The sequence below is a fragment of the Battus philenor genome, unplaced genomic scaffold, assembly GCF_028537555.1.
Source record: "Battus philenor isolate CCGP_79_NKW_IND1 unplaced genomic scaffold, ilBatPhil1.0.hap1 SCAF_21, whole genome shotgun sequence".
Taxonomy (NCBI): Eukaryota; Metazoa; Arthropoda; class Insecta; order Lepidoptera; family Papilionidae; genus Battus; species Battus philenor.
In genome coordinates, this window is record NW_027181684.1 from 1,807,300 (window position 1) to 1,819,538 (window position 12,239).

The window sequence follows — 12,239 nt, forward strand, 5'->3', positions numbered from 1 at the left end:
TTAAGTGATATAAAAATAATCTTCCTTAGTAAGAAAAGGACCAATATTTAGCCACTTCCGCACATGCAGTCGTAGTCGTGCAACAAAGTGCACCGCCCCCCAGCCCGGTGATAAATGTCACGACTACGATTAGAGAAGAGAGAAGAGAGAGAACCTCAGCTCGGGAAGTTTCATCACTCCAATAGATTGTGAGGCCGTCCAGCTTGAATAGGCAAAATCATGATCGCCGATGCCGTAGCTCCGTAATAAAACGTACCGTCTCAAAATGCGAAAAAATAGCTAACGAAACGCCAGATTCATCATAATTTAAGTTGCAAGACATCTACTGCATAGCCCTCTCCCACTAATTTCCAATAAAACCGGTTGGAACTGGTCCACAACCAGCGTCTTCATAGTCTGCACTAGTGTTACCGCTTAGTATTAATAAAAAAACAAACTATTTCCAGCCAATATTTTTTATTCCTTCGCATTTATTCATTTCACATTTAAATTAGGTTTTAGTTCTGTTATAACAGATAAAAAAAAATCTTTTATCGATCAAACGTCAGGAAAAGAGTACGCGAGGCCGATGTTCCTCAACTCGCAGTCTTCTTGCAAAAAGTCCTTCACTAAAAGATTCTTCAACGCCGCACGACGTACCTAGAATTAAAAAAAAAATAATTACCTCTATTACAAACAAACTTTCCTTTTTTACAAAACTTTTATTACTGACCAAATGTCATTTGCATATTCTGTGGTGTCAAGGTGGCAAAGCGCAAAAGGCGCCCAGTCTAAATGTAAGCGCCAAAAAATTATGATAAAGAAAAAAAAACTTGACAGCTTATTGCTACATCGGCTTTTGTAACATGTCCTGGACAACACCATATAGACACTAATCCTTCTAATATCAAACGAAGATAAAAAGTAATTCTCTATATTTTGTTTTTAAATTAATATGGATGTTTTTAAAAATATTTTTCTTGGTTAAAAACCGAAATAACAGCTCAACATAGATTAAGTCAAATGACTTATTTGCTTCTATGTATAAGTTTAACCTCAACGTACATAAAGAAAAATTTAATTTTGTAATTGCAGCAGCGTTTTCTTAAATCATTTTTTAATTACTGAAGTAGTAATGCAGGATATTAAGTTATTAAGTTTATAACATGTTTTACATGGATTGCGCATTATTTTATCATCATTTATGAACCAATATTAAGAGCGAATATCTTAAACATCAAAGTTTTCCCTGATACGTATAAAAATACATGTTCATTATTTAAAAAAACTACAAAATTTCTCGGTATCCAGTACAAAACACGCAAAATGACCACCATTTTTTACTAAATGAATTCCTATAATATTAAATTTTATAGATGTTTCTTCTAATTTGTATAATTGTAGCGCGTTCAAACCTAAAAAAAATTTTGCTGTACAACTGGATGGGGGCAGAATTACCACAGCGATTATAATAAAAAACCTAGCCGGCCACTATCATTATGATTCAAAGGCCGTGAGCGTCACGCAGATAAAAGTGAGTAATATTTTCATATTACTTGGTAGCAAAAGGTATCTATGTTTTATAACAAATGTATGTAGCTACATCTATAGCAATTTTTTGTATAGGAGATCCACAGATAAAAGTAAAACAGTTTGATATAGGTATATCACAGATTATATCTGACATGATGCATAATTTGTTATTTAATAACTATATATTTTTGTATATATTCATTTCTTATTACATTTATTCGAAACACCAAAGCTGGGCCGAATCTAACAAACTTGAAGACTTGTGTCAAGAGACGCGCTAAGATAGGATTGTTTTGAAAATCTAACTATAATTTTAGGAAATATTTTATTTTCGTTTTAAGAGTTATACCGCTAGTGTCTGTAACTTCGCCTGACGTAACTCCTCTCGAATAAACATCATCTCAGGGCGGAGACGCTGATGGGCGAGTGGATCCATAAGTATTTTCAAGCGAGGGTCGATAGACGCCAGCTGTTGGTCACTATATGAGAAAATAAAGAGTTAAATTAGATATTTAGTTAATGAAAATTTTGCAATAATTTTTTTTTATGATTTTTAAAACGCCTATTGTAAGTTTTGTAGCAAATTACACTCCGTGCACGTATAACTAAAATAAATTTTCATGAAACAACTTACAAATGGGCACCAACATCAGCTTCTAAAATTCCTGCTTCTTCCAATGTTTCACCTTCAGCTGAATCATCTTTTTCGTCGGACATTTTAACACTTTTGAAAAAATTTATGTTGGTTTAAGTAGCTTTTTTAAATAACACGTATCCATATATAAATTCTTTAGCATTGAATGATTTATTCTGTGTTATAATAGATTGACACTTTAAAAAAAATATTTTAAAATAACGTGACTACCAGTTAGAACGTTATCAAATAAAACCTTAAAGGTCTTTCGTATACGCGATCGACGTTTTAATTGTCTAAAAATATGTTACCAAAAAATTTTGAGTTTAACAAATACTATTATTTTATTATTTCTGAAAAACTGAAATGAAAGTAAATTTATATTGGTAAAAATGGTTATAACCATTTTCAATTAAATGACACTGCAAAGGTTAACTGTTTCCTTTTTAAAACATTTTTATCTATAGTGAACAACATATGACAGAAAATTTATTGGCATCTCGTATAGTTATAGCATCTGTTGTGTCACGTGTAACTCGCATCTGTTTAATCTGTGGTAAAAGGGTGAGTGAACTGCCTCATTGTTATTTATTGCATTTGCCTCTAATAATACATTAATTAGCCGATTTACGGGTTCAGCGAGTGCAGCGACGCACACAGCCGGCCGCGGCAGCCACGCCGATGTGAGTAATACCGGAGGTGCGGCACGGCACAGCGGGGCGTTGTTTGTTAGCTCCAGTGACATTATATACGAAAAAATATTCCTTCTAGCTCGATACAAGATGACCGAGTATAAGCTCGTAGTGGTGGGGGCCGGTGGCGTGGGTAAATCTGCATTGACTATACAGCTGATACAGAATCATTTTGTGGACGAATACGATCCAACGATCGAGGATTCGTATAGGAAGCAGGTTGTGATTGACGGTGAAACTTGTCTCTTGGACATCTTGGATACGGCTGGTCAAGAAGAGTACTCGGCTATGCGCGACCAGTACATGCGGACAGGAGAAGGTTTTCTGCTCGTTTTCGCGGTGAACAGTGCTAAGAGTTTCGAGGACATTGGATCTTACAGAGAGCAGATAAAACGGGTCAAGGACGCGGAGGAAGTTCCGATGGTGCTCGTTGGCAACAAATGCGACCTCCAGGCGTGGGCGGTGGACATGACACAGGCGCGCGAGGTAAGCTTTGTTTACTAACACCACATGCACACATTATCACTTTTGTGTCAAGAAATTATCACACGAAAATATCTCCATTCTATTTTTAAAAATGACAACAATAACAATGAAAGTTTTCTATTTTAAACTATTCTGTTATAATTGATTGTGAATGAATTGATTTTTCCAAATCTATGGTTAATTAAATCTTAAATATGATCAACTTTGATTTCATGTAGTATTTTATTTTATAACAATAATTTTGCCAGTATTATCATGAACCAAAAGTAGTCAGACATGTTAAATTTTATTTTTAATACCTAAATTATTGTCACATATATTTTTCCAACCTGCCAGACAAAGACAACATTTTCATTTCCATACTGATTTCTTGTAGAATGTCTGCCATAATATTTATTTCTTAAGTTCATAGTGAAGTTTTTTTAACTTATCTCTTTAAATGCTATTGTTTTCAAGTGATTCTATCTATTTCTATTTATTATATTAAATGTTAAAATTGTACAATATGTAAGATCTTGAAATGAACATGTTTACATATACCACATAGAATACTAGCTGTTCCTTGCCAGCTATATAAGGCTCCTACTCCCTTTATGGGTGTAATTTTATTAAATAAATTCTTGGTAATATAAGTTTTTAAAATCTTTATCAAAAAATATTCTGAATAAGTTTTAGAATAATAAGGGCTAATGTTTTGTAATAAGCATTTTTTAGTAAATGAATGCTTCCTCCACCACATTGTTAATGGAATTTGTAAAATCCATTCCTTGGATACCTCTACTCAGCAAAATGAATATTCATATTAAATTTCAAGTCCTATAAGTATCAAGATTCCAGATATATTGAGATGAATTAGTAAATAGGTGGAAACCTATTATATATAGATATTGAAATTGTAAAATTAAGTTACTGGTGACATTTGCTTAAGGCGCAGGCTGTATCACAGAGTTTCAAGTGGTTGCTTATTATGTAATATTTATATTACACAAACAAAAACATTAGTAATACAGTGTGGTGGCATCTGTGTAGGGCTTACAATACTGGGATTCCGAGATCCCGAATACTGGAATCCTGGAAGATTTTTGTCTAGTGCTCAAAACTGGTATTTATGTAAGGATAGCGATATTTCAGTATTGCATTAGTTGATGAAAATTGAATTTATGCACATTATAAATCCAATTTTTAATAATATTAATTAATTACAAGAATTTTTTTTGAAGATATATAAACAATTTGATTGTATTAAAATGTATATAAGGCACATTTGTTACACACACCTGTAATGTAAAGTGATTGTTCATGTTTTAAAGTGATTGTTTATGTTTTACTTCTACTGCCCAATGAATGGGTCTCATTTATACAAATACATAAAGTTTGTAACATGAAAATTATTAAATTGTTTAGATTAAATTGTTTCATTTTACAAATCAGCTGTAGTGTTTACAAGAAAAAATTGAAGGATTGATTGTTCATGTTTTTCAAGAGTATACTTTAATAAATAAAACACAAGTTATTAATATTATTTTATAAACACTTCCAATTTATATATGAGCTTATTATATGTAAAATATAACAGAGAATTTAATATTGGATTTCATATATTATTTGCCAACAAGTCAATATAGCTACTGAGGTAAGTAAATATGTAACTAGTAAATTTTTTATTAATAATACTGGTTTTAATACCAGTATCCCGGTGTTTCAAATATCAAATACCGTTATTAATACTTTGGTTTAGTATTGTAAGCCCTACATCTGTATGTGAGGGTGTTTGTGCATTGGTATGCTTGTTTAGGTATGAGGCTATAGGGATGTAGTAGTGAGTGGAAATAAAAATACATGTCTTAGAAGTTTTATATATTTTGGGTTCAAAATATTCTCAAGTGGCAACCTGTATATAAAACATAGGTAGACCATACACAAAGTTTTTTTTATTTATTCTCTTAAATATTCTTTTTCCACCTTGTTTTCACAACAGATATATATACCTACCCATTTTCACAATTGATGTATCATAATACATTAAAAAAAATAACTCTGATCTCCGCAATAGAGCAAGCAAGCCCGGTGCAAAAATTAATAGATTTTTTTTTCAATATCATGCATTCAGTCCAGACTATGTGTTGGAAGATAAAGAGATCAACAGTTATCATTTATTTCAATAACATAAATTGTAATACAGTGTTTACCAACCCTTGTTTGTACCTTAGTCTGCTAAAATACTTACATACCCCTATTTAACATACCTAATTTATATATTAAAGTTGTCGAGTTCATTTTCAAATTGCCCCATAAAAATCAAATCGCCCTGCTATGGGGGCCCCACATGGGAAAATACTGTCCTAATGTATATATAACTTTATACATGGGAATATTTTGCATATCTAAGACATAATTAACTTATTCATAATCAATGGGAGATTCCTGCATCCAGCTGTGGATGTCTTATTTCTTAAAACATGATGAACATGCAATTTCATCAAGTTAGTAATCTTTCAAAGGGCAGTAAACACTTACAATAACATAGCAGTTAACGTTCAGAAAGCTTTGATTGCTAAATTTAAAAAAAAATGTCAAAAAACATTGTGTGAGATATATTCATTTATAGCCTTATATCTATACATATACATTATATAATTTATCATCACACTCTTAATATCTGTGTGCATATCTGTCGGTAAAGGCCTCCCCCATTTTTGTCAACTTGTTCTTATATATCGTTATCCTGGTCTAAGTCCTCTGAGCCATCCCTACTATTTTGTCTCCCCAAAGATTGAAGCCTATCTCTTTTTCTTTTATGGCCTCTTGGGTAATATTTTGTTTTTGGCCATTTTAGGCCACTTTGTTGTGTTCCTCATATCTTTATTTCTCACTCTGTCAATTCTTCTCTTTTAGAGAATGCTTCTTTCCATTACTCTCTGACTTACTTCTTGCTTCTTATACTGGGCCTTTGTTAGTTCCCATGTTTGGCAGTTTACTTTTCATGTAAATGTTGTTTTGTCCGTTTTTCATAATTTCTTTGAGTGTTGAGTACCTTTTCCATGCATTTTATTTTTGTTTATTTGTTTGATGAGATAGTATTTGCCCTAGATATATGTATACTTTGTTACATATTTCTAGATATATGTATACATTGTTACATTGTCAATTATAGAGATATCTATTTTAATACTCATAATTTGTCCACTTGTCATAGCTTTTGATTTTTTTGTTTTCATAGTGAGACCTACCTTTCTACTGGCTATATCAAGTACTAAAAGTTATTACTGTAAATAATTTCATAAAGATAGCAGCACTTTGGATGTGTTGTGTATGCTTTCCGGCTGTTGCAATATTTATTGAATACTTAGTTATATATTTTAATAAAAATATATAATATATTGCTGAGTTTCTTTTGCCTATTCTTGTCAGGCCTAAGGCATTTATCTCAGCACATGGTAGACTTAACTTGACGACAATAAGAGATGTAATTTATTATATAACTGGATAAAAATATTTCAAATTTGAATTGAATGTATCTTTTTTTATTCTGAACTATCATTTTCCCTACTATTACTTATTTACCCTTAATGTAAGACACAATTATAAGCTAATCTAAACATTACAATTTAATTAATAAAACATTTAATGTTCTAAAAATTATAACACTAACTTACCACACCTAATAATTGAAGCTCCAGTCAGATTTAATTTCATTCCTTCACAAATTGCCACACTAAATTGATATGTGAGTAACAAATGCATGTAAAATAAATATACGAATAGGCCTCTTAAAGATTAATTAAAAAACAAATAGTAGAGAATGAGAAATAAGAGAACAATGCACCTTCTTGTTACTTACAGGGTGATTGGTTATAGGTGTAAAAAATTTAAACAATTGAGTCACAAACAATAAGAAAAATAGTTTCAAAATTCAGATTAGTACATTTTAAAATAATTTATTGTTTACTATCTGCCTCAGATATTGTACTGTCAGAAGTTATTGGTCTGCTGCATTCTTATAGAGTTTAGAGTGATCACATCCCATATAAAATATAATTAAAAATAATTGTGAAGGTTTTCAGTGACAAATGAGTTATTTTTAAGCCTTTATAACTATAATGAATTGCTCTATATATCATGTAATATTTAATAACAAGTGCATTTGTATAAGCCTTAAGCTCCAACTACTATTAAATCTATTCACATCTCCTTTGTTTATGCAAAATAATAATAAGATGCCAGTGATAATATGGATCTGAGACGTTCACTTACAGTGGGCCTTATGACAAGGTATTACTCAAAGAGCAATAAAGACAGCCATGGTCATTGTACGTCTGTGAGATTGAATCAAAAATGAGGAAATCCGCAGAAGAACTAAGGCAATGTAGCTTGAATAATTATTTGTCTGAAATGGCAGTGGTTTGGGGCGCATCGCTTGCGCGACCCACAACCGTTGGTGCCAAAAGTTTCTGTGGTGGCAAGTAGACGCGAATAGGGCCCCACTAGGAGAACCGACGCCACAGTGAAGATCGCGTTTAGTCATTGGATTCGGTTGGGAGAGGCCAATACCTTGCAAAAGGCTTCTATCACCTGAAAAGAGGAAGAATATTCTTGATTTAAGATTTTCCATTCATTTATAAAGTCAGTTTTATTGATACCTTGTCATCCAATATCGTCTTATATCTACAAATGACATTGCCATTGCATTCAAAAAATTCTCAAAAGTGACCACAAACCGGTAAAAGTGCTGGATAAGGGCAATGCAAGTCCTATCATGATCATCTCTGACAGTGGGCAGGCCTCCTATCAAGTCCTATCATGATCATCTCTGACAGTGGGCAGGCCTCCTACAAAGATCTATCAGCTGAAAAAAAGAAGAAAAATCAAGTTAATTAATTGTCACTAAATGTAAACTAAATCATTATATTATAATACAATACAAAGTAAAAATAATCATGTATATGCTATCTATAGATGGTTTATGTTTAGTTCTACATTGTTATATCTAAACATTACTCATATGTTGCGGTAATATAAAATTAATCATAATATTAATGACTTACTTGTAATATTTAATTTCATTTATATATTTTTTAATTTTGGCAAACTTAGAATGAGGTTAGTTTTTATAAATATAAAAACTTGCATCCAGTACAGGAAATGTCTTAAATGGCATGACATCCAGACACTAGACACTCAATGGTGAACTAGGAGTGTCTCCCGCCGGGAGACCCCTTCCAAAGCTATAACCACTCAACAAATCCGCTTATATTGCTGGGACTGATCGCAGATTAAATAAGGAACACAAAATAAAATATAAAAACAAAAAAATCATTTATGTTTTAGTCCATAGATGCCCACAACAAGGCTTAGGCCTACTCTCTATATCTATATCTATGGTGGTATATACCATAACCGTCATGCATGGCAGGCGGGTTGTTAATCCCAGTGTGATTTTACGGTATGTAGAGATCACTGCTGCCTATCCTCAGGAAACTTGTTTGTGAGCAGTGGTAATCCTATTTTACTGATCCATAAAATGTGAATTACATAAGATTGTGTCTCGGTAATTGAACCCTCAACCTAAAATCGCAAGTCTCAATCCACTACCACTGGGCTACCAATGCTCAACTGTCAGTTTACTAAACATGCAACCTTATTCTCTACATACACTCCAAAATAAATAAATTACAATTTGTAAAATTAAGAGTATTTAATTAATCTTTGAAATGTTTTTATATATTTCAAATCAGCATTATTTCATAATTTTTTGGGTGTTAAACACCAGTTGTCAAAAAAGTGTTAGTAAATTTATTAACAATAATCGTGTTTATCTATCTGTGATTAGTTATAGATGTAAAAACTCTAATAGGGTGAATGTGTGGGCTCATTGGTAGAGGTCAAAGGATGCGGGTTAGGATTCCAGAATACAATCTTATATAACTCATACTTTGTGCATTAATTGTGTATTATTGTCACTGCTCTTAAATTTCAGCTGTTAATTGTTCACAGCTGGACATAGGCCTCCAATATATATAGATATCTAATAGGAGGATCAAGTGAAAGCTGGTTGGGTCAGTGGCATTAGTCGACTTTGCAGGTGGATGTCTTATACTGAACTTGCTAGTCCATAGCTTTGGTCATTAGTTCTGTGTGCTTTGTGACCTGTCTGCTGCCACTTTATCACCACTGTGCCATAGTCAGTAATTTTTGTTAATTGAGAACCGTTTCAAAAATCACTGTCAGCTTTTTAAAAAGGTGGTATAAGAGCATTTTCTTGGCCTCTTAAATAGGATATTGTGTAGTATTTGTTATTTATTTTTTATATTATAATGTATATAGATGTGTGAGGGTATTGTAATGTATGTATAATATATGTGCACTAGCATATTGTACTCTTGAAATGTGTAATTTTTTTTTGTTATGTACACCCTAAACTACTCTTTCTTTCATGTCTCTCTTCTTCATCCCAAGGTTGTATGGTAGAGATCCCTTCGAGCGATCAGAACGCCTGTTAGAACTCTGTTTAAATTGTTTAATTTTAACTATTTTCCTTTTTTTGTTATATTTCCTTTTAATTGTATTTTTATTGTTATTCTGATGTACTCTAGGTTTATTCGCTCTACAAAAATCATATAATTTAAATCTTCACATGTAACTTGCAGGTTGCGCGGAGTTACGGTGTCCCATTCGTGGAGACGTCAGCCAAGACACGCATGGGCGTCGACGATGCCTTTTACACTCTAGTCCGGGAGATCCGCAAGGACAAGGAGAGCCGGGGCAAAAAATACAGGAGAGGGAATAAAATGGGCACACGACGTCCAATCAAATGTGAACTATTGTAAAGTTGACGTATATAATAAGTTTAATAAGTAATTTTTCAATTAATTCTCTTTCAAGTTCCGCTGTTATGAGCCAACGATCGATGTAGGCTTATAAAAATTTAAGACCCTGACTAATAATAAATATTAACTTCATATTTTGCAATTTTTAAGGTAAAAAATTATTTACTGGTAATACTGTTTACTTTATGGCAACTTCGTATATTGACAGTTATATATTTTAGAAAACAACCTCACTAAATAATATATCGGGGTATAATATTCTTTCTTATAATTAGTCAATAAATATATTTCAGTATATATACTTGCCGATTTTAAAAGATATCTATCGTTGTATAAACTTTTAACTAATTATAAAGTTCGTGTTTGGATCGTTTTGATTGAGTATTCAAAGGCAATATTGTACAAAACATCAACGTTTAGCTTCAGTGTAATCTGCATGTCTTAGTTGCCTATTTCGAAGACTATATTTTCAACCATATATTACGATTTGCTTGCGTGGGAACATACATTTAAAAACTATGTTGTATACATGACTGGTATTCAGTTTATTTAATACTGCAAACGTGAGTAAAATTGTTTGTAATATAAAAACACGATTCTTGTTAGTAATACAAACATCACATTTATTGTACACATATTTTGGATATAATTTCAAATTAAAATTCACGCGGTAATATATAACTGCGGATAAATTTTAGTAAAATCTAGTTTTAATAGTTCACTTCCTGTTACATACAAGTTATAATTCACGGACTCTTCCGTTCTGTGAACTCATGTCAGATAAAGCTGTAAAATACTTAAGTCTAACTGAATTAACATAAAAGAAGTAGCAATTTTTATTTTTTAAAGACGTAACAGTACATGATTAAAATGTGCAGTGTATTTATTCAGTTTTAATTTAAATTACTCTGATACAAGCCGTTCCCGCCAAGTGCAGACGATTCGTCGGATGGTATTCACAAAATTTATAGGTTATATAAATAATTTAGTGTTGCCACATTATACGTTATCGTTATTTTGAATTAAATATAATATGTAATGGGATTTAATTTTTTGCGTTTTATAATCATTAATAATCCGTAATCCCATCAGTCTTGGCATTATTAAGTATATTATGTGTCTCCCAAACTTACTTAAATGATTTTTGTGTGAGAGAAATGATCAAATTAGTCTTCTGTGGAATGAACAAATAAATAATGAAATATAAAAAACTTTTAAATGATGTATTAAAAAATATGGTTTATAACATTTTATAGGAAATATATAAGAGCATACTTATAACACTGATAAACAGTATACCTACATTACTATATAGAAATATGGCATATAAAAATTATTATTACTAAAAGTATAATACACCAAAAATTAAAAATTGTTACTTTTATATTAGTATTTAATTGTAATTATGGTAACCAGTGGTGTAACATTTAATAATGTTTCTCAAATTAAACTAAAGACTCACGTAAGCAAATTATATGTAAGACAATTGGTTGGTACACACCTCCATAGATACCTTTCGGCAATATAACTGATCTAGTACAAAAAACACAACACAATCTTATATTTTTACTTCTTAACCACTTTGGTATGGTGTTTGTTGGCCATAAAACCTTACGAAGAACAGAGTGTTGACTTTAGTCGTCAATCAAGAAATTTTACAGATCTCTCTGATATTACAGTTTATTATTACATTATGTGAATGTAATATGTAATATCGGAATCATATTGTGTTTATATTTATTCAGCGTTTATCATATTTTCTCTGCATACTCTATTTGAATAAAAAAACCCTTGATCTCATTTTGAAAAACTCCATGGTCATTGTTTGGCAATTTTTATAATTAAATTAACAAAACATGTGCAATTACTTGCAGCTGTGGATTTATAAATAAAAAAGTACTCAGGTGTGTTGGGCAGGTATATAACATACAAATTTCTGAAAAATTCAACAAGCCTCAAGCCTGAAAAGACATATTGAAACATTAAAATACAAACAAAAGCTGTCTTAATTACATTACAAGTAATATCAGCTTGTAATGTAATGTCTGCTATACTGACCAAAGTGGTTAAATGATAATCTTTGTTTAA

The 12,239-nt window shown here is 31.6% G+C and overlaps 2 protein-coding genes across 3 annotated transcripts; one reads left to right on the forward strand and one right to left on the reverse strand.

Annotated features, from left to right (window-relative positions):
* Nucleotides 1-471: 471 nt before the first annotated feature.
* On the reverse strand, nt 472-2,292 carry LOC137923420 (uncharacterized). The gene is made up of 3 exons (XM_068766672.1): nt 2,147-2,292; nt 1,862-1,991; nt 472-639 (listed from the first exon to the last, which is right to left on the reverse strand). Exons 1-3 carry the CDS (start codon nt 2,227-2,229, stop codon nt 538-540), a joined length of 315 nt encoding a protein of 104 aa, XP_068622773.1. The 5' UTR covers nt 2,230-2,292; the 3' UTR covers nt 472-537.
* A 404-nt stretch (nt 2,293-2,696) lies between these two features.
* Ras85D (ras-like protein 1) lies at nt 2,697-11,501 on the forward strand. Of its 2 annotated transcripts, XM_068766302.1 has the most exons (3): nt 2,697-2,829; nt 2,918-3,324; nt 9,972-11,501. In XM_068766302.1, exons 2-3 carry the CDS (start codon nt 2,929-2,931, stop codon nt 10,149-10,151), a joined length of 576 nt encoding a protein of 191 aa, XP_068622403.1. In that variant the 5' UTR covers nt 2,697-2,829; nt 2,918-2,928; the 3' UTR covers nt 10,152-11,501. The 2 variants fall into 2 exon arrangements, with proteins under 2 accessions (XP_068622403.1, XP_068622402.1); XM_068766301.1 differs by having other exon boundaries at nt 2,697-3,324.
* The last annotated feature ends 738 nt before the right edge of the window (nt 11,502-12,239 follow it).